Source organism: Impatiens glandulifera, chromosome 8, assembly GCF_907164915.1.
Source record: "Impatiens glandulifera chromosome 8, dImpGla2.1, whole genome shotgun sequence".
Classification (NCBI taxonomy): Eukaryota; Viridiplantae; Streptophyta; class Magnoliopsida; order Ericales; family Balsaminaceae; genus Impatiens; species Impatiens glandulifera.
In genome coordinates this window covers 40179366-40201248 of record NC_061869.1, presented here as the reverse complement: position 1 = coordinate 40201248, position 21883 = coordinate 40179366, and the positions used below count along the sequence as shown (strand labels likewise).

Sequence of the window (21883 nt, the reverse complement as noted above, 5' to 3'; positions counted from 1 at the left end):
CCAATGATGTCTTACCGAATTTGATAAATATTTACTCACCAAACCAACAGCATGCGCTATATCAGGTATAGTAAAACTATAGCGTACATAAGGCTACCAACTGCTGAAGAATATGGAATGTTCTTCATAAAAACTTCTCATCATCAGTAGAAGGACAACTAGTATGACTAAGCTTAAAGTGAGAAGCTACAGGAATATTCACCACTTTCGCTTTATCCATATTGAAGCGTCGAAGAACTTTCTTAATGTACATCTCTTATGACAAATGCAACTTCTGTTATCCCGATCACGGATAATTCGAATCCCAATAATTTGACGCGATGGTTCCAAATCTTTCGTGGCAAACGACTTACTCAAAGTCTCTTTTAACTCAATGATTTTAGAAATATTTCTTTCAACAATCAGCATATCATCTACATAGAGCGGAAGAATAATATAATCACTAGTATAGAATTTTCGCACAAAAATGCAATGGTCAGTCTCGTTCATCTCGTACCCATGTTCAATCATAACTGAGTTGAACTTTCGATACCATTGTTGTGGTGCTTGTTTCAAACCGTAAAGACTTTTAACTAACTTGTAAACATAGCCTTCTTTCAGTTTGTCTTGAAAACCCTCTAGTTGCTCCATATATATATCTTCTTCTAAATTTCAATGAAGAAATATTATGTTCACATCCATTTATTCAACCTCTAAATGAAGACTAGCGGTTAAACCAAGAATCACACGAATATATTGCATTTTCACCACAGGAGTAAATATCTCACCAAAGTCAATACCCTTTATTTGCAAAAAGCCTTTTAAAAACAATCGAACCTTATATCTAGGCTGTGAATTATGCTCATCCTTATTCAGTCGATAAAGCCATCGATTTTTCAAAGCCTTCTATCCCTTAGGCAGCTTTGTTAGCACAAAAGTGTTATTCACACGAAGAGATTGCATCTCATCTCCATGGCATCCATCCATTCCTTTTTATTTTCACTTTCCAAAACTTCTTGAAAACACTCAGGTTCTTCAGCATTAGTGAAAAATACATACTCATTTGTTGGGTATCTAACTGAAGGACGTCTTTATCTAGTAGACCGCCTTGGTTCATTAGAAGATATGGACTCCTCAACATTTTCATTGCCTTGCTCATTTTCATTTCCAACATTGGATTCACTGCTAGAGTCAATATCAACAAAATCATTAGTATTTAAAGGATTTCCAGCATTTAAACCCATAACTTGATTTTCAGTTTGATCATTGTTGGTGTTTATCAAGTTACGAACAACTAGCATTGAATTCACTTCAACCATCTCCTCATTTACTTGAGTGGGAACAACCTCATCTACTTTGTCGATATCTTAAATGGTATAATCCTCCATAAATACAGCATCACGACTACGAATAAGCTTCTTATTAACCGAATCAAAAAACCAATATCCAAACTCATCCAGTCCATAGCTGACAAACACACACTTCTTGGTCTTGTCTCCCAACTTCGACCTCTCATCTTTGGGAACATGAACATAAGCCATACAACCAAATACTCTAAGATAATCATAAGAGACATTTTTACCACTCCAAATATGATTTGACACATCAAAGTTTAAAGGAACACATGGTGTGAGATTTAACACATGTACTACTATACTCAATGCTTCTCCCCAAAAATATTTTGGCAAATTTTCTTGTGAAAACACACATCTCACCCTTTTCGCTAGTGTCATATTCATTCTTTCAGCCAACCCATTTAACTATGGTGTTTTCGGAGGCGATTTTAGGTGACGAATACCCTATTGTCGAAAATACTCATCAAAAGGTCCAATGTTGGAAATACTCTCATGCATTATCTGTTCGAATACATTTCACCTTTTTTTCCAGTTTTCCTCTCAACTAAGGCTTGAAACACTTTGAATATGTTTAGCACTTGATCTTTCATCTTCAATGTATAGGCCCAAACCTTTGGGGAATATTCATCAATCAAGGTTACAAAGTAGTATGCACCATCAAGTGATCTTGACTTCATTTCCTCACATACATCTTAATGCACCAAGTCTACTAATTATGACTTTTTTTCGATTTAAATGATCTAAATGACACTTGTCTCTGTTTTCCAGCCAAAAAATATGGACATCTCTTCAAGTGCACATTTGAAACCCCACATAACACATTCTTCTTAGCCAACATTGTTAAACCTTTTTCGCTAACATGAGCCAAACGTTTGTTCCACAACTCAAAAGAAAAATCATCCTCATAAGTGTTGATGTAACATTTAGATATTCCAGAATGAACAATATATAGATTCGAAAGTCTCTTACCTTTAGCAACAACCATTGATCCCTTTTTAAGCTTACATTCACCTCAAGAAAAAGAATTACAGAAGCCTTCATCATCCAATCTTCCAACTGATAAAAGATTGAAGCGAATAACAGGAATATACTTAACCTGTTTTAGAACAAGAGTAGTTCCATTGGCCATCTCCACACAAACATTACCATTGGTTGAGATAAAATCTCGTTGTGATGTAGCATTAGTAGAAGCACCACTATCTACAATCTAATCCATATCATCACAAGACACATTAACATTATGAACATCATTATAACAAATGGTAAGGAAATCATCAACAATAGCAACATCATCATGATTTTTACCTTCTCTATGATTAGAAGTAGTGGGTGTGTTCTGAGTTTTCTTCTTGTTCTCCTTCTTCAATTTTAAAAAATTTATTAATATGGCTCTTTAGGCCACAATGATGACACTCAACATTTGCCCACTTATTAGAAGGAAGCCCTGCGAGATTTGCTACAATTACTTTCTCGCCATTTACTTCTCCCCTGGATTCTATAATCAAGACCTCTGATTGTAAAGTAAAGTCTTGTGTCTTTCGTTTCATCTCTTCATTCAACGCACTGTTTTTTATTAAATCTATTGAGAGAACACTATCTAGAGCAGAAGTAGACATAGTTGTTCTAAAAGTCTCCCATGAATTAGGCAGAGTACCAAATAAACATAATCCATGTATCTCGTCATTAGAGCTGAGTTTCATCGTCTACAATTGATTAATAATTCCCACAAAAGTATTCAAGTGGTCAGTCATCGGAGAACCAACTTGATACCTTAAGGACATCAATTGCTTGATCAAAAACAGTTTGTTATTATATGTCTTTCTCTCATACAATTCTTCGAGTTTAGTCCACAGAGTACGAGCAATAGTTATAAAGATAACATGGTTCAGAATATTGTCATCAACCCATTGACGAATATAACCACACACTTGTCTGTGCAAGAATTTCCAATCATCCATACTATTTTCTGTAGACTTTACTGAAGAGAACACTGACAAATGAAATTTTTTTCACATATAGTAAATCTTCCATTTTAACCTTCCAAATATTATAATTGGAACCATTCAAGCTCACCATTTTGGATGTGTTAGTCTCCATCCTTATACTCAAATAAACCAAGCTCTAATACCACTTTGATGGGAAAATTAATGTATTCTTCAAAACAGAACTCTTCCCCAATTAACATATCAATTCTGCAACCAGAAAACAGATCTTCGCCGTTTGAAACGTAGCCCCAGAAATAACCAACAAGCTGTCAACGTTTAAAGTCGATCAAACGGTGCAAACTCCAGAAAACGGAAATCTTCTCCAATTGTTACCTCAATCTCTTGAATCTGTTTTTGCTCTCATCTCTCTCTTGTTGTTCTCAAAACCCAGTTAACTTAAAGTGAAAAAATAATGTTCCTTCACAATATATATCGTGGGCCTAAATAAAGCCCACATCAAGTTGGGTCTCTCCAACTAGGAGGACAAAACCCAACATGATTTGAGAAGGTTTTCCACATTAAATTCTTGGTGTTTTTGTTTCATTTATATTTCCTTTTATGTTTATTGTTTCTTATTCCTAAAGATTCAATTAAGTGGGGAATAGTTTATTATCAAGTGCAGTGATTATTTCTCTTTATTCCCAACACACTGTAGTATTATTTGATATTCCATAAGAGATACATGACTCATCTTTTCATGAATCAGATTCCAAATGCAGATTCTTTCTACAATTTGTATGTAAGCTTGTCTGTCAGTCCTGTTGTTACAGAGAAGTTGCCTCAGTGCGTTGCGTTGCGTTGCGTTGGTATGGATATGATATTATTATTATTTTTTTCCTGTTTCTTCAATTTGACACTTATGAAACATGAATTGGTATTTACTAGTTAACTGCAACTTTTGAACTGTGATATTTATGGGTAATTGCTAGCAAAATGAATCTGACAATTTATATTTTTGATTATCATATACTACTGAATTTATTCTTAACAGGCATTATACGGTCCTAAAAAGTCTACCTTTCGGATTGTTTTCGCCCTTACTGATACTTTTTCTACTAGTGAATCTAGGTCATCATGTATATGTATATATATGCCTTTTAAAAAAATTATTCTAGGTGTAACATCTTAACTACTCAGTCTACTCAGTGTCTACTCTAGTATGAGAGATTTGTTAGTTTTAAAACTATTATTATTGCACTGTTTTTTAATGTGTAGAAATAATAATGTGTGAGTTGAGGATATTAGAGATGTTTCCGTGAAATAGATTTTTTTCAATTTTATCATTCAAATTGATTTGTTTTTTCATATTTGAATGGTATAATATTTAATACATTTGTTTTTAATTTTAATTGAATGAACTTATATTTATAGAGATGAATGTAATTTAAGATTATATATATATATATATGTTGTGTATAAAAAATACAACCCTAAACCACATGTCAAATAAGGCGATTCAGTCTTTGTCTACACAATTTCGTATGACGACATGCGTTAATGTTGGAAAAGGTGATGTGTGTCAAACCACTTAGAACATTTTGCGAATAATAAACTGGTTAGAGATGATAATGGATCCTTAAAAATACTTATTATAAGACGAAAGTACAAAGAATGAAATGCCAACCATTATTGATATTTTGGCAACATAGTCGTGCAAAACATTACAAGTTCCTATTGATTTACAATTTGTCGAATTATATCTTCCCATTCTGTTATTTGCTTTTCATATTTTAATTGTATATAATTTAAACATTTATTTATCATTTTTAATTGTATGAACTTTGAAGAAATAAAGTGAAAACGAAGATTTTATTGCATGTTTGGCTATATATTACATTAGGTCAAGATTGCTATTTTGAGATCTATATGCTAATTAGGTCAGAGATATATTTCTAAGTGACTCTTAACGTCATGACTCATCTATAATAACTAGGGCTGTGCAAAAAAAAACCGGAAAACCGGTAATTCAACCGAACCGATAGTTAACCGGTTTCATTTTAACGGTTTATTGGTTAACCGGTTCTAACAGTTCCGGTTAATCGGTTTTTTACCAGGTAAACGATTCGATTTTCGGTTTCCATATTTTTCTAACGGTTTAACCGGTAATAATTTAATTATATATTTTTATATTTTATAATTTCTTTTAGTTATTTTATAAATAATTTTTATAGAATAATTTTTTAAAAACATTATAATCTATATAAAATTTTAAAAAAAATAAATTAAAAACAAATTAAAATAATTTCATTAAAATATGTAAAATGTTTTTATAACGTGAAATTATAAATTAACAAAATCAAAATAGGCTGAGAGCAAATTAAAACTTGATGTATTCGAAGTTCAACCTTCACTTCATGTTTTAACTTTCTCTCCAATACGTCCAACACAGAAACACCTAAAATCAAAGTTATAAATTATAATTTACCGATTCCACTTCCCATTCTATCGGTTGAGAAGGAGATTCAATCATATCCGCTTATACTTGGTTGGTCATAATCGACATAATGAATTTGAATTTTCTCAAAAAAACATATAAAAACCTAACAGAATAGCTATAAAATATATTATATTGTTACAATAAAATTATATATTATAACATATTTCTAAACATATCAATAAAATATATTATTATAATATAATATATTTATATTATATTATATTATAATAATATAATATACTATAATAGAGAAAAAAGATGGAGAATAATATAAGAGGAAAGTGCAAATAATAATTTTAAAAAAAATATTTATAAATTTATTACTTAATTTAAAAAAATTGAATTATCGGTTCCTGTTAAACACGATTAATCGGTCAAAACCGACCAAAACTAGTAGAACCAGAACCGGTAAAACCGATATCATTAACGGTCGATTAATCTATTTGTAAAATAAAAGTCAAAACCGGTATTAACCGGAACCGTTTAATCGGTTAACCGGCCGGTTGAACATCGTTAATAATAACTTTGTATTTAACATTATGCGACGTGGTTAACTTGTGTATTTATTTATAGGGAAATGAATTATTATTAAGTTTTCATTTCTTATTTTTAATTTTCATGATTCAGGAATTGTCAGAAGCATTGATACTTCCACACGTTTGCTGTATATATAATTACTCCGGATCCTGTTCTGCCCAATATTTTGGAGAAAGTTGATCTTCTACTTCAAGGGATATATTCAGATTCCTACTTGTTTGTTATAGGTAATCAGTTCATCCTTCAAACTTTTCTATTGCACATCATGGTACAATGTTTAAAATACAAAAATATATTTTGTTTCAAAATAAACCTCTTTCTTTAATATTTGGACATAACCCCATATCAAACAAGATTTTAGACTGTTAACTAATTTGCATAATATTCTTTCTTAATAACTGTATTAAGATGTTTGATATGAAAGTACAGATTTATAATAAATAAAACGATTCTAGCTAGCTCCATCTTATTTTGAATAATTCTCTTTCTTATCAGTTCTTGTTGATTTTTTTTAGCTAAAGAGATGCATCTCACCTTACAAATTTTCTTCCCGTGATTAAAACTCTTAATTAGTTTATAAATACTCATGATGTACTTAAAAAGAATTAAATATGGATGTATAGAACTTTGTTTTAATTGATCAACATTAAAATGAATCATATGCACTAGTGAATCTTCCAATCTCTTCAATATTGTTTTGGGGAAAGAAACTTATTCCAATCTCTCTCCTCAATATGATTCTCTCTCCATTGTTTTATCTTTGTTGTTTTTCATTTTACTCCGTAATTTTTTTATTTATAGATTCTGTTTCTCATATTATTACATATAATTTTGTATAATATTCATTAAAAATAAAACTTTAAATCAAATTATTATAGCTGAATATTCCTTTATTTGAGTGAATATATAGACTGTGTTTGTTAGATGTGATTTAATATGTATTTATTGATTCTCATTGCTTTATTTAGCATAATATTTTATAATTTTAGTGTTTTTTATTTAATTAATTTTAGTATAAGATAATAATTTTTTTCCTAAAATATGACATAAATTACTAATTATCAAAATTAACATTATTTAAATAAACATATTAAAATTTATAATATAAACAAACCAAATTACATCTATAATAATTAATAAATATATATAAAAAAGAATAAAATATTAAATATAAAACTTATTAATAATTTTTTTATTTGACTAACTATTTCTCTTTTTTCTTATTTATATATATATATATATATATATATATATATATATATATATATATATATATATATATATATATATTTATTGGATTAATTTATATATTTTATAACTAAGTAATAATAGGAAGAAAATAAATAAAATAAATAAAATATATAAATGTATAAAAATTAATTATTGTATAAATAAAATATTATTATTAGTAATTCCTTTAACCAAACTAAATATTATCAATGATAATCGTAATTATTACAGGGTTTTAATCAAATCAAACACTATATACTTTTATTAATCATACTCATTCTTAATACATGTATATATGTTTATCAATCTCATTCATATTTCTTTATTTGAACCAAGCGTCTCCTCAATTGTAAATGCGCATGTTGTGATTTGTTGGAGACATGTGATATTTATAACATACACACAACATTTTAATATCTAAGTATATATAATACTTTATTTATTAACATATTTTAGACTTTTCTTAGTCATGTTAAGAAACAACTCAAAATATTTTAGACTTATGATGCACATTGTTTCAATTATAAATTTGTTGAGAAAAAACTCAAGCTAATTTTCAACAAGAACAAAACGACTGATGCTTACCTGCTGGACAAGACCTCTTATACGAGCCAACAACGCAATGACTGTGAGAGAAAACACCATAGTATACGAGAAGATTTTTTGGGATTTTATCTATTTAACAAACGATTTCATCCAGAAACTTTGAGAAGACGATTAAAATTAGAAAAGAAGATGAACAGTCTGGTAGATTTAGTTAACCTGAATCTAAAAAACAAGATAAAAACCCGACAAACGATTTCTAAAAGAGAAATCGCAGATGTCTAACAACAAGTAATAATAACTCTGTATTCTAATTGGTCCAAAATAGGGAACACCAATTTCCAAATGATCTGGACAAGTAAATTTATAAGTCAAATTTCCGAAAAAAAAAACATCTGATCATAACTAATTTTAGCCAGTTTGATTAATATATATATATATATATATATATATATATATATATTAATATATATATATATATATATATATATATATATATATATATATATATCAACAATTATATATATATATATTAATATATATAATATTTCATATAAAATAAAATATACTTATTACCATAATTAAAAGAAATTCTTAACTCATATATATATATATATATATATATATATATATATATATATATATATATATATATATATATATATATATATATATATATATATATATATATATATATCCTCTAACTAATTTTTAATTTTTTAATTTTTTTAATTTTTTAATTTTTATTTTTTATATATATATATAATCATCATCTGGTCTCTTAATATATAAAATTTATATATAAATATATATTTAGTCACATTAACATTTTGGTAAATGATAGAGAATAGGAAAATTTTAAAATATGTAAGGAAATAATGTGTCATTCCTATGTTGGATTGAAATTTTAAAATTCTCTCAAATTACATTTTCAATCCAATAGAAGGTTGACACATCATTTCCCTACATATTCCTGTCAAAACTTTCCTACTCTCTACATTTTCCTTTTATATTTATATACATATTATATTAAGATATAAATAAAGAAATTTTTTATAAATAGAAATTAGGATATATATAATATTTCTCTATTTATAAAAAAATTCCTCATTTATTTATTAATATAATATATATATAAATATTCTCTCTCCTAATAATTATATATATTTATATAATTCATATATAATAAAAATATTAGTTCTATCATCTTAAATAAAAAGATCTCATTTATTTTTTAATAATATAATAATTAAATAATATAAATTTATTAAAAAAATCTAATTTATCTCCCATTTTTTTCAATATATAATATTTACACGTATATATATTTGTTATAAAAATAATTTATTTGGTCAAAAATTAAAACCAATAATAATCTTTATAAAAAGTTCATCAAAAAGTTTTTTAACTTGATCTAAAATGGAATGAAAAGTACCTTTTTTCCAACAAATTTTTACTTAAAAATATTTATCTAATTTAATAATATTTTTCTTTTTAAATAAAACAAATACTTTTTGCTTTAATTTTAAAAGTGATTTGGAGATAATTGACAAAAATATTAATTTTAAATAGACGATATTATCTAATGTGTTTGATTAAATAATATTTGTATATTCTTAAGGGGGAAGAATAATTATACTTTTTAACACATCATTTTTTTATTGAAATTATTTAATTAGTGAGATGTATTTGAAATATTTTGATTCATATTTATTATATTTTATAATCTAAATAATCTTAATCTTTTATTTGTTGTAAAAGAAGTCTATTTTGTAGGTAATCAATTAATTGTAAATTATACTATTGATATTTTTTATTTATGATTAAGAGATTAATTATAAATAATCCGTGACAAAAAAGAAGAAGAAAGAATTAGATGTTAGTCAAATAGTCAGATTGAGCTCATTTTTTGGTTTTTGAATAGTTTTATTTTTTTATATTATTTAAAAATAATAATAATAAATATACTCTATTTTAATGAAATAAACTTAAATTTGAATAATTATTCTAAGTGTAAAAAATGAGTGTGAACCCATCCAAGTGACATGTAATTTAATATTTTTAATATTTTTCCAAAACAATTACATACAAGGATAGTTGTGAGCTTACTATCCCATTACATGTGTTTATGGAGATCAAATACTTTAATGTTAGATGGAACTTTATTATAGTAGTCATATTTCGTGGAGCTATATAATTTAGACTTCTTTTTTATATTCCACTGTCAATACTACTTGATTTTAATTGTTTTCTATTGAATCATTTAAAACAATTGTGTTGAACAATTGTGTTGGGAGCAGAAAACTGAATAAGATAGATTTTGATAACTCGATTGATTGTAGATTGAAAATTTTCCCTTGGATATGCTGCGATGAACCCGTTTCTTAGAGCCTAATAACTGAAGCTCCTAAAGATGTTGAGTTAAGTAAAGTATAAGGAGCTCTATCCTTTGATTTAATGTCGGATACATATTTGATATTTCTACGTTTCGTCGGATTCTCAAAAAATAGAGATGTGGCAGAATAGTTCATTAACCAGCCGCGTATTATATCGAGGACTGAATGGACAATGAATCTAATGGTTTCCATGTGAAATCTTGCTTCTACAATTTGAAAAATAAATTAGTGGTGATCGAACAAAATGAACTATAAATCAGAAAGTATTAAACGTAAGTGAAACGCGCTACCCAAAATGAAGATCGGTTTATTGATGTTGACCAGACATACGTTGTGCCGATCCTTCTAGTAAAAAATGACGAAATATAATGAAAACTCAGTGTCACGTCTTGAAGTCTGTTGAGTCAAATTATTTTGATTAAAATAATTAAGAGAATAAGCGTATTCTATGCCAATTTTATTTTGATGATATGTGATTAAAACTTAATTGTGATAAATACTTAGTTGAGAATGAAGCTAAGTTGTCTATTTATTTTGTGCAGGTGCATAAGACTATGTTGAATTAAACGTGGTCTAAGAAAACTAAATAGACGTGTTACGCTGTTAGACGTGCTAGTCTAACTCCATTAGACTTGGTGGTCTAATGGGTAACGTAGTTAGACGTGCCAGTCTAACTCCATTAGACTCGGTGGTCTAATGGGTAACGTAGTTAGATGTGCTAGTCTAACTACATTAGATTTGGTGGTCTAATGAGATGCGTAGTTAGACGAGGACGTCTAACTCTTTTAGACAAGTCTGAAGGGATGCGAAGTTAGACGTTATAGTCTAACTCCATTAGACTTGGTGGTCTAATGAGATGCGTAGTTAGACGAGGACGTATAACCCCTTCAGACAAGTCTGAAAGGATGCGTAGTTAGATGTTGTAGTTTAATGGGATGCGTATATAAACGTTGTAGTATAACTTCATTAGACGTGGTAGTCTAATTGGAAACGTAGTTAGACGTCGATGTCTAACTCTATTAGACTTGATAGTCTAATGTGATACGTAGTCAGACGTTACAGTCTAACTCTATTAGAGACAGGTTTAATGGAATACGTAGTTAGACGTTGACGTCTAACTCCATTAGACTTGGTGGTCTAATGGAACGCGCAATTAGACGTTGACATCTAACTTCCTTAGACTTGGTAGTCTAATGGAGCACGTCTAATGCCTCGCTTCAGCAGCTGTCTGAAATAGCATACATCTAACCACGATCAACTAGCTGTCTGCTACACCTGATCCACTCACTTCTGTGTAGTATGACAAGCCTAATAATTGTATCCAATGAATGAACGCACCATACGCAAATTTCCTTCCAATGTATTAGTATATTGTATATATCTTGTTACCTTGTTTAGATTCCTAGATTAGTGGGTTACCTTGTTTAGATTCCTAGATTAGTGGTCTACCTTATTAAGAGTCTTTTGACTAGTATATATTGTAACATTGTTTATCAATAATAACCATGGGATTAATCTCTATCATGGTATCAGAGTAAAGATCCTCTCAAGATCATCAATCGAATTTTTATTTTTTTCTCTTCCTCCCACCTTGCTGCCTCACGCACAAACTTCTAATGTCTGTCCCACCTACTAATTCAGACTCCTCCTCCAATCAAAGTCAGACGCCCACCACCATGTCTGTTTCTCAATACCACTCTGCTTTCTCTGTTAACAATCTCCGCTCCATAATTCCTATCACCCTAGAGATGGGTAGCGAGGAATATCTCTCTTGGGCAGACCTTCTCGAAAACCACTGCTTGATTCACAATGTTTACGAACATCTCAAACCAAAAACTCCCAACGCCTCCGAAACACCTTCAACATCTTCCGAGACCGACTCTCTTCTGTGGAAACGCCTTGACGCCCTTGTCAAGCAATGGATATTTGGAACAATATCCAAGGATCTACTAAACACGATCCAAAAACCTGGTATGACGGCTGCTCAGGCTTGGGAACGTTTAGCGAATATATTTCAAGATAACACAGGTTCTCGCGCTATGTATCTTGAAAATAGGTTTTCTCAAATTCGTCTCAATGATTTCCCAAACATGAGTGCTTATTGCACTGAATTGAAGATGATTGCGGATCAACTTGCTAATGTTGATTGCCCCGTTTCTGAAAATCGACTGGTGTTGCGTCTACTTGGGGGTTTGAATGAAAACTACGAAACAATCGCCACCATAATAGGTCAAAAGAAGCCTCTCCCATCTTTCTACGTTGCTAGATCTGATTTGCTCCTTGTTGAAACAAGGAAGGATGAATTCGTCCACACAAACACCTCTTTTATTGCCTCGGACGATCGTAGCCAAGGCCGCGGAAACAACTCTAGCCAATCAGCCCGTGCTACCGGCCAGCAGCAGCAGCAGGGCACCTCTAGCGCGCAGGAACAGGCCGGCCAGGGCCGAGGACGCAGCCAGCGCGGCAGAGGACGCGGTCGCAACACCAGCCGCACATACCACCAGCAGCAGCAATTCTGGGCACCTCCTGGCCAACAGCAATGGGCACAGTGGGCGCCTGCGGGCTGGACAGCACCCCCTTGTCCCTACCCGACACAACAGATCTGGCCGCAGCAGCAAAGCGCCCCCTGGCACGCATCTGGTCAACAGCAACAAGGCGCCTCCTGGCGCGGTTCTGGCTATCAGCAGCAACACACTCGGACAGCAGGAGCAGGCGTACTCGGTTCTCGGCCACAGCAGGCCTACATGGCTGAGACGAGCCAGCAGCAGCCCCAAAGTTACGTTGCAACCGATATCAATCAGGCGATGCACACTTTATCCCTTACTCCGCCTGACGATACTTGGTACATGGATTCGGGAGCAACTTCACACATGACACCCAACTCAGGTAGTCTCTCGCCTTATTCTAATTTAAATTGTGTTAAAAATATCATTGTTGGGAGTGGACAGGAAATCCCGATTCGCGGTATTGGTAAAACTAACTTAAAACCACCCTTACCACCCTTACTTCTGAACAATGTTCTACATGCTCCCAAACTCATTAAAAATCTTATATCTATTCGTCGGTTTACTCGTGATAACAACGTCTCTGTAGAATTTGACTCACTTGGTTTTTCTGTAAAGGATTTCCAGACGGGGAAGGTTATCATGAGGAACAATAGCTCGGGGGATCTCTACCCACTCTCTCTGTCGAGCCAAAGCCAAAAACCCCCAACTAATTCTTCGTTTACTGCAATTTCGTCAAATTTATGGCATAATAGATTAGGACACCCCGGTGTCGATATTTTGCATTCTCTCAATAAATCAAATTCTATTTCTTGTAAGCCCGTTTTAGGGTCTAAACTCTGTGAGTCTTGCATCTTTGGTAAACAAGTTAAGTTACCATTTACCAATTCTGTCTCTTATACTACTTCCCCATTCGATATTATTCATAGTGATTTGTGGACGTCGCCTGTGCTAAGTACAAATGGACATAAATACTATATTCTGTTTCTTGATGATTACACAAATTTCCTTTGGACTTTTCCAATTGGAAACAAATCCCAAGTATTCTCCGTCTTCTCTACACTTCAAAATCAAATTCAAACACAATTTCAAAAGCCCATTAAAACAATCCAATGTGACAACGGAACTGAATATAACAACAGTCAATTTCGTACATTTTGTGACAAAAATGGTCTACAATTTCGCCTCTCTTGCCCCTATACTTCTCCTCAAAATGGTAAAGCAGAAAGAAAAATACGCACCATAAATAACATGATTCGAACATTGCTTACTCATGCTTCTCTCCCGTTAAATTTTTGGCATCACGCCCTCGAAATGACCACTTATCTCCTAAATATTCTTCCAAATAAACAAATTCGAAATTTCTCACCCACTCAACTTCTATATAACCGAACTCCTTCTTACTCTCACCTAAAAATTTTCGGTTGTCTTTGCTATCCTCTTCTTCCTCCAACCACTATTCACAAACTTCATAAACGCTCTACCCCTTGTGTCTTTTTAGGATACCCCTCTAATCATCGCGGCTACAAATGCTACGACCCAGCCTCAAAAAGATTTATCATCTCTCGTCACGTCATTTTTGACGAAACAAAATTTCCCTTTTCTCTTGTCCAAAACCCAAACTCAACTCACCCATCTCAATCCGAACCAATAACCATCCCAATACACATCCAAACCCCGCCCATCACCGAGTCCATTTCCCCACCAAACAACACTCCATTACCGAGCCCATTATCAACTCAACACACTCCACCAAACCCACCATCACCCATCACCACTTCACCAGGCCCAAACCCAAACACGACCAGCCCGTCCACAAGACCAAACCGTCCAAATCATTCACCAACCATCATCAATCCAACACGGACAATACGAACCCGCGCAATGGATGGGATTGTCTGTCCAAAACGCATTTTCAATCTAAACACACTCACATCTCCATCGCCTATTCCCAAAAACCCAAAGTTAGCTTTATCAGACCCGAATTGGAAAGCCGCCATGGACGATGAGTTTAACGCTTTAATTAGTAATAAGACTTGGGACTTGGTTCCGCGTCCTCAGGGTGTTGATATTATACGATGCATGTGGATTTTTAAGCATAAAACTAACTCTGACGGCTCTTTTGAGAGGCATAAAGCCCGTCTTGTTGGTGATGGCAGGTCTCAGCAGATTGGAATCAATTGTGAAGAAACCTTTAGTCCTGTTGTCAAACCAGCCACCATACGAACTGTTCTGAGCATTGCTTTATCGAAGTCTTGGTCCATTCACCAAATGGACGTCAAGAATGCATTTTTACATGGTAATCTCAACGAAACAGTTTACATGCATCAGCCTTTCGGTTTTAGAGACAAAATCTTTCCCGACCATGTTTGTTTATTGCGCAAATCTTTATACGGCTTAAAACAAGCTCCTCGTGCTTGGTATCAAAGGTTTGCAGATTTTGTCTCTACAATCGGTTTTACACACAGCACGACTGATCATTCGCTTTTTATCTATCAACATGGGTCCGAAATTGCCTATCTACTCTTGTATGTTGATGACATTATCATTACGGCTTCGTCTGATCAGTTACGTCAGACTCTCATGAAAAGCTTAGGCGCAGAATTTGCTATGAAGGATTTAGGTAAATTAAGCTATTTCTTGGGAGTTGCTGTATCGTATACTAAGGATGGACTTTGTCTTAGTCAGAAGAAATATGCTGAAGAAATTATTGATCGTGCTGGAATGTCTACTTGCAAATCAACACAAACGCCGGTCGATACAAATGGCAAACTTGGAAAATCAACTAGTCCACCAGTCTCTGACCCCACTCATTACAGAAGTTTAGCCGGAGCACTACAGTATCTTACTTTCACACGTCCTGATATTTCATATGCAGTCCAGCAAATTTGCCTCCACATGCATGATCCGAAAGAGGCTCACTTGGCTGCCTTACACAGAATCATTCGATACTTACAGGGTACAAAGCACTATGGCCTTCATCTTTACAAATCCTCACTGTCTACACTCGTTTCATATACTGATGCAGACTGGGGAGGATGTCCAGATACCCGTCGCTCTACATCTGGCTATTGCGTCTTCCTAGGCGATAATCTTCTGTCTTGGTCGTCAAAACGGCAATCCACACTTTCTCGTTCTAGTGCTGAAGCTGAATATAGAGGAGTTGCCAATGTTGTCTCCGAATCCTGTTGGCTTCGCAATTTATTGTTAGAACTTCGTATCTCATTGGACAAAGCCACACTGGTCTACTGCGACAACATAAGTGCGATTTATCTCTCCCAAAATCCGGTCCAACATCAACGTACCAAACACATCGAAATGGACATACACTTTGTAAGGGAAAAAGTAGATAGAGGTAAAGTTCGCATTCTTCATATGCCTTCTCGTTTTCAAATCGCTGACATATTCACCAAAGGACTTCCGCGCATACTATTTGAAGATTTCAGAGACAGTCTCAGCGTCCGAGAATCTCCCGTTTCGACTGCGGGGGTGTATTAGTATATTGTATATATCTTGTTACCTTGTTTAGATTCCTAGATTAGTGGGTTACCTTGTTTAGATTCCTAGATTAGTGGTCTACCTTATTAAGAGTCTTTTGACTAGTATATATTGTAACATTGTTTATCAATAATAACCATGGGATTAATCTCTATCACAATGGTTTGTCTAGTACAAGACAATCTCAGAAGGATATTCGGCGCACTACTAGTGCGGTACAACCACAAACCATTTGCTCAGAGTCTGTTGTACTCTTGTACTATGAGCGACCTTCCAATGGACGCTTGCCACGTGTCCATGAAGAAGATTTGACCGTTGGTGTCCTTCTACTACAAATAAATGCTCAAGGACAACGGACGAATCACCGGATCTCAAACAACTGAATTTACAAGCTTACTCTTACACTTACTGATTTCTTAAATCATTTAAGCTCAAGAGAGAAAGAATCAAATTACTGTCTAGCTGTGAGAATATTGTTGATAATATTGTAAGTTGAACATATGTTGTTCTGTTCAATAGAGTATTAGCTAGTTTAGTATGTTTTATTTGATTCAAAGTATTTAGTAAAATCCTTCTGGTCGTAGAAGAAGGGGTGACGTAGAAGGGTTTGCTCCGAACATCCATAAACAACTCCCTGTGTTCTTGCTTTCTGTCATTCATCTTTTATTAGTTTAAAGCTTCAAATCTGACGAACACTTCCGCACTTGAAACTGTTTCAAGAGTTCGAATGAATTGTGAAGAATAAAACAGATACTAATCCCTCACAAGATTACTATCGAATCGTTTGTCATTAGCTGTTAACAATATTTAGACCCTAGTCTCTATTGGTAGCACCGATCCTATCAAAGTCTAAAATGCAATTTAGTATGGTTGTGGCAAATGAAACTTCTTTCGAGGATGTAAGATTTTGAGAGGTGTGCGGCTAGAGAAGCTTAGTTGTATTTATACACAGAGTTAGGGTTTCCTTATATTATACGCATGGGCTTCTCGGCCCAATCTTTGGGGTATGGTCAATTTAACTCTATTCACTTGTTCTTTTGTGTTTTATGTCCTATAGGTTCTTAATATTATTTTTTACTAAGTTTATTCGATCACTTTTTTATATCACTCATTTTACGTACCAACCTTATAAATTCTACAAATAACAAAAAGAGCAAGATCAACCAACCTTATCAATTCTACAATTCTGGTTTCTCTTGTATTGACTTAGAAGTTTTAAAAAATAGATTTTCAGCGTTCAAAACGTAGCCCCAGAAATAAACAACAAGCTGTCAACGTTTAAAATCGATAAAACGGTGTAAGCTCCAACAAACATAAATCTTCTCCAACTGTTACTTCAAACCCCTAAATCTGTTTATGTTATGTTCTATTTCTTATTGTACTGTAAAACCCAATAAAAATCTAAATGAAAATAATGTTCCTTCACATTATATACTGTGAGTTTAAATAAAGTCCACACCAAATTGAGTCTCTCTAATTAGGAGGACAAAAACTAAGTATCTTCTAACAAACCATTACAGTGCATATGCTATTACAGTGCATATGCTTCGTATGTATCATTTAGTAAGATTTTGTAGTCAAACTAAGTAGTATAAACATTCCTAAATGTGACTGAACACTTATTAATAAATATAATTGTAATATTGAACTTTAATTTTCTTATCTATATAATTGTAATATTGAACTCATCCTTTATTCCTCTTGTTTTTTTTTTTTTAAGTTTTGAAGTCTTTTTATCTTCTTTAATGAAAATATTTTAGCTATTCAACTTTTCTATTTGTGGATGTAATTAATCAACTAGCTAAATAAAATTGAAAGATAGTTAATTTTTAAGAACAAATTTGTCTAAAATAACCTCACTTTATCTATTAAGTTGCTAATGCAATCATACTCTAATTTCATATGAAATATTATGTGGTGTTTATATTTTATTTACTAGGTATGTGACATTTAATATATAATACAAATACTTGTAATTAAAGACGGTAATTTCGTTATTATGGTTATTAACAATAATATAAATATATGTTGCGCCAAAACCCACCACATAAATTATTATATTTGAAAAGCTTGTAGAGATAAAAACAAAAAAAATTCTTAAAAACATTGTGGTATATAGAAAATAATCTCGACGTTTTCTTAGCGCCAAAAGCACAAATTTCAAATTTAAACATTGAAAGATCTAGTTTAAATATGAAAATGTAACAAATCACTTTAAGTATTATTTAGGATTAAAAACTATCATTAAAAAGATTGATTAAGTGAACAAAGATTACACTAAAATGAGTTAATAAGTGTGAGTGCAATTTAGTTTAGAAATTTAGTTTTATATTTTTCTTGATAAAAAAAAAAGAAAATCCCATTTTTATTCATTCTTTTGTGTAATTTTTAATTTGAATTTAAATTCTTGAGAAACAAGTAGAGCGAGAGAAGTTGGCGGAGGCCTATATATATCGCTGGCCTTGGTGATTGCTGTGACTGTTTATCAAACAAGGTCAGAAAAATCTTGGAATATGCTTCCTCTGAATTTCTTCAACTTCAACCTCGTAACCAGCTGCTTCATCCGCCGCCATTGTACGATATGTCATTTTTCATATCTGTTTGCTTTCGTTGTCCAAATCGATGTTTTTGTTTCGTAAATTCTTAAATTTTAATCTCATTTACTATAATTTTGATACCAGGTCTCCTGATCGCCCTTGATCGCCATTTCATTTGATTTTCGTCAATCTTCATCGTTCGCCGATTCCGCCGCCACTGTGTGATAGGTAATTTTTCCTCTGCTTGTTCATATCTGTTTGATTTGGGCGTCCTAATCGTGGATTTTAATCTCATATCTATACTCTTTTCCAATGCTTGTTTATATCTGTTTTCTTTGGCTGTCCAAATCCCGAGGATTTTAATCTATTCACGATACTTTTTCATATCTGTTACTTTGGCTGTTCAAATCCCGAGGATTTTAACTTTTTCCTTGCTTTTTCATATCTGTTTACTTTGGCTGTCCAAATCTAGGATTTTAAGCTAATCTCTATACTTTTTCCTATGCTTGTTCATATTGGCTGTCCAAATAGAGGATTTTAATCTAATCTTGATACTTTTCTTATGCTTGTTCATATCTGTTTGCTTTGGCTGTCAAAATAGTTGATTTTAATCAAATTTCTATTCTTTTTCGAATGCCTGTTGATATCTGTTTGCTTGGTCTCATGATGTCCCTTCTCACTGATTATTCCTTGCTTGTCATTTATATCTCTTTCTTGGATTAGAAATACATTATGATAAATTGATCTTGCATCCTGTACGATATGATAGGGTTTAGAAAGCCAACATGTTTGGGTTATTCAATAAACTCTGAGATCTTCTTCTTGTTAGATATTGAGTAGAGAAAATCTTATGCTTTAGGTTTCCAAATCCCCCAAGTACATATTTGAACAGACCTGCACTGTCTTATGATTGTTAGGTGTTATTCAATGACCAAAGACATGGATATGTTGGAATATTATCTATTTTCCAACATATTAATTTGCAAAGATCTGCATTGTCATGTTGAAAGGAATATCCCTTACTTAATAAGTGATTCCAAACCCATTATTTTGTTTGATGCAAAATGGAAGCATCCAGAGTGTAATTCTTTTATCATAATATCTAGTTTTAATCATATATTGATAGTCTTCTTAGTGTTTGAAAACATTTAAGTTATTTGTTTCTGTCATATTTTGTCTAGTTACTCTAATAGTATTGTAAATGCTTCTTATTATCCTATTTTAATGTTAAGCCACTATGTTTAGAAATAGAATTAGAATTAAGTGTTCAATTTCAATTCTCATATTTGTTTAAATAAAAAATTAGAACTATAAATCTCATCTAATTAAAATCAATGTTATTTTTTTTAGTTTAAATCCTATCTCTTCTTAAATTGTTAAATTTTGATTCATTTTATGTTTTAGGATATTGTAGAATAATGATGGCGGCCAATAATTGAGCTTTCATATTGAAGAATCGAGAGTATTAACATTGAAAATGATGGAATCCGATGAAACTTCTAATAGGAAAATAAGTAGAAATGAGTCTACCGTGTTTTCGTCTCTTGAAATGTCACCTGAGATATGGGGTAAATTTCCGGATGACCTCATTGAAATGGTTAGGGCGAGACTCCCAGTGGCTACCTTCTTTCGTTTTCTTAAGGTTAATAAAAAGTGGAACTCTATATTGACTTCCCATACCTTTCGTGAACGATATGCTCAAATTCCCATCACCCAACCATGGTTCTACACCATCAACCACATCAATGCAAATAAGGCAGCCATGTACGATCCCTCCTCGAAGAAATGGCACCATCCAAAAATTCATTCTCTCCGACAGAAGTTGGTTATCTTCCCTATTGCTTCTGTTGACGGTATTGTTTGTTTTGTCAATATTAATCATACGCGTTTCTTCGTGGGTAACCCGCTTACTCAGACACTCAAGGAGCTTCCGGCTATGTCAAACATTGTTTTGTCTAGAGTAGTAGTTGGAATGTGGATGAATGGAAAATCTTCAGTTGAGGGCTACAAGATCATCTGCATCAATGGGCAGGGCCTGTACGTAATTTATGACTCTATCAAGAATACTTGGTATGAACCGGGAGTTATGCCGACGATGAGAATGTTGCCATTGTATTTGAGCTTGCGCTCGCAGGCAATCTCTATCGACGGTAATCTCTACTTCATGTGTTCGAATCCAGAAGGTATAATCTCCTACAATATGTTGTCGGGCGTTTGGAATCATTTTTTAGTCCCGAATCCTGATGTTTTGATGGCTCACCGGATTCTCTTGGAGTGTGGGGGACGGATCATGCTCGTTGGTTCAATGGTAAGTGACATAGAATCGTGTGTTTCTGTTTGTATTTGGGAGTTACAAAAAATGATGTTACTATGGAAGGAGGTCGACAGGATGCCAAGTGAGTTGTGCTTGAAATCAGACGGGAAGAACACTCAAATGGTTTGTATGGGTAGCAAAGACTTGATCTTGTTGTCACTTGGATCTGAAAAAATGAACAAATTGATTACTTATGATGTTTTCAAGAAAGAATGGTTGGAAGTTTCGGGGTATATATTTCCCCAAAGAGGAAAGGCTCATCTAAGGTTTGTACATGGAATCGCGTTTTATCCTTGCATTACAGCAATAGCGTAACTTAGTAATAAGTAATAACTTTTTTTTATTGATGAATTGGATTTTATTGTTTTTTCTCTTACTTAATTTAGTATTAATAACTTTTATTTTATTGTTAATGGATTTTATCGTTTCTTATCCTAAATAATATTAAACTCTATTATTATAGTTATTACAATATATTTTTATTGACTTCATATGTAAATTATATTTTGTGGGTATATTTTTAATTTGAGTAACAATACATGTGAGAATTTTAGTAGGAATTATGTGT

General features: G+C 32.5%; 1 protein-coding gene across 1 annotated transcript; it reads left to right on the top strand.

Moving 5' to 3' along the window:
* The first annotated feature begins 20478 nt into the window (after window positions 1-20478).
* LOC124913327 (F-box only protein 6-like) lies at window positions 20479-21630 on the top strand. Its single transcript, XM_047453919.1, has one exon. The coding sequence runs from the start codon at window positions 20479-20481 to the stop codon at window positions 21628-21630; it is 1152 nt and encodes a 383-aa protein (XP_047309875.1).
* The last annotated feature ends 253 nt before the right edge of the window (window positions 21631-21883 follow it).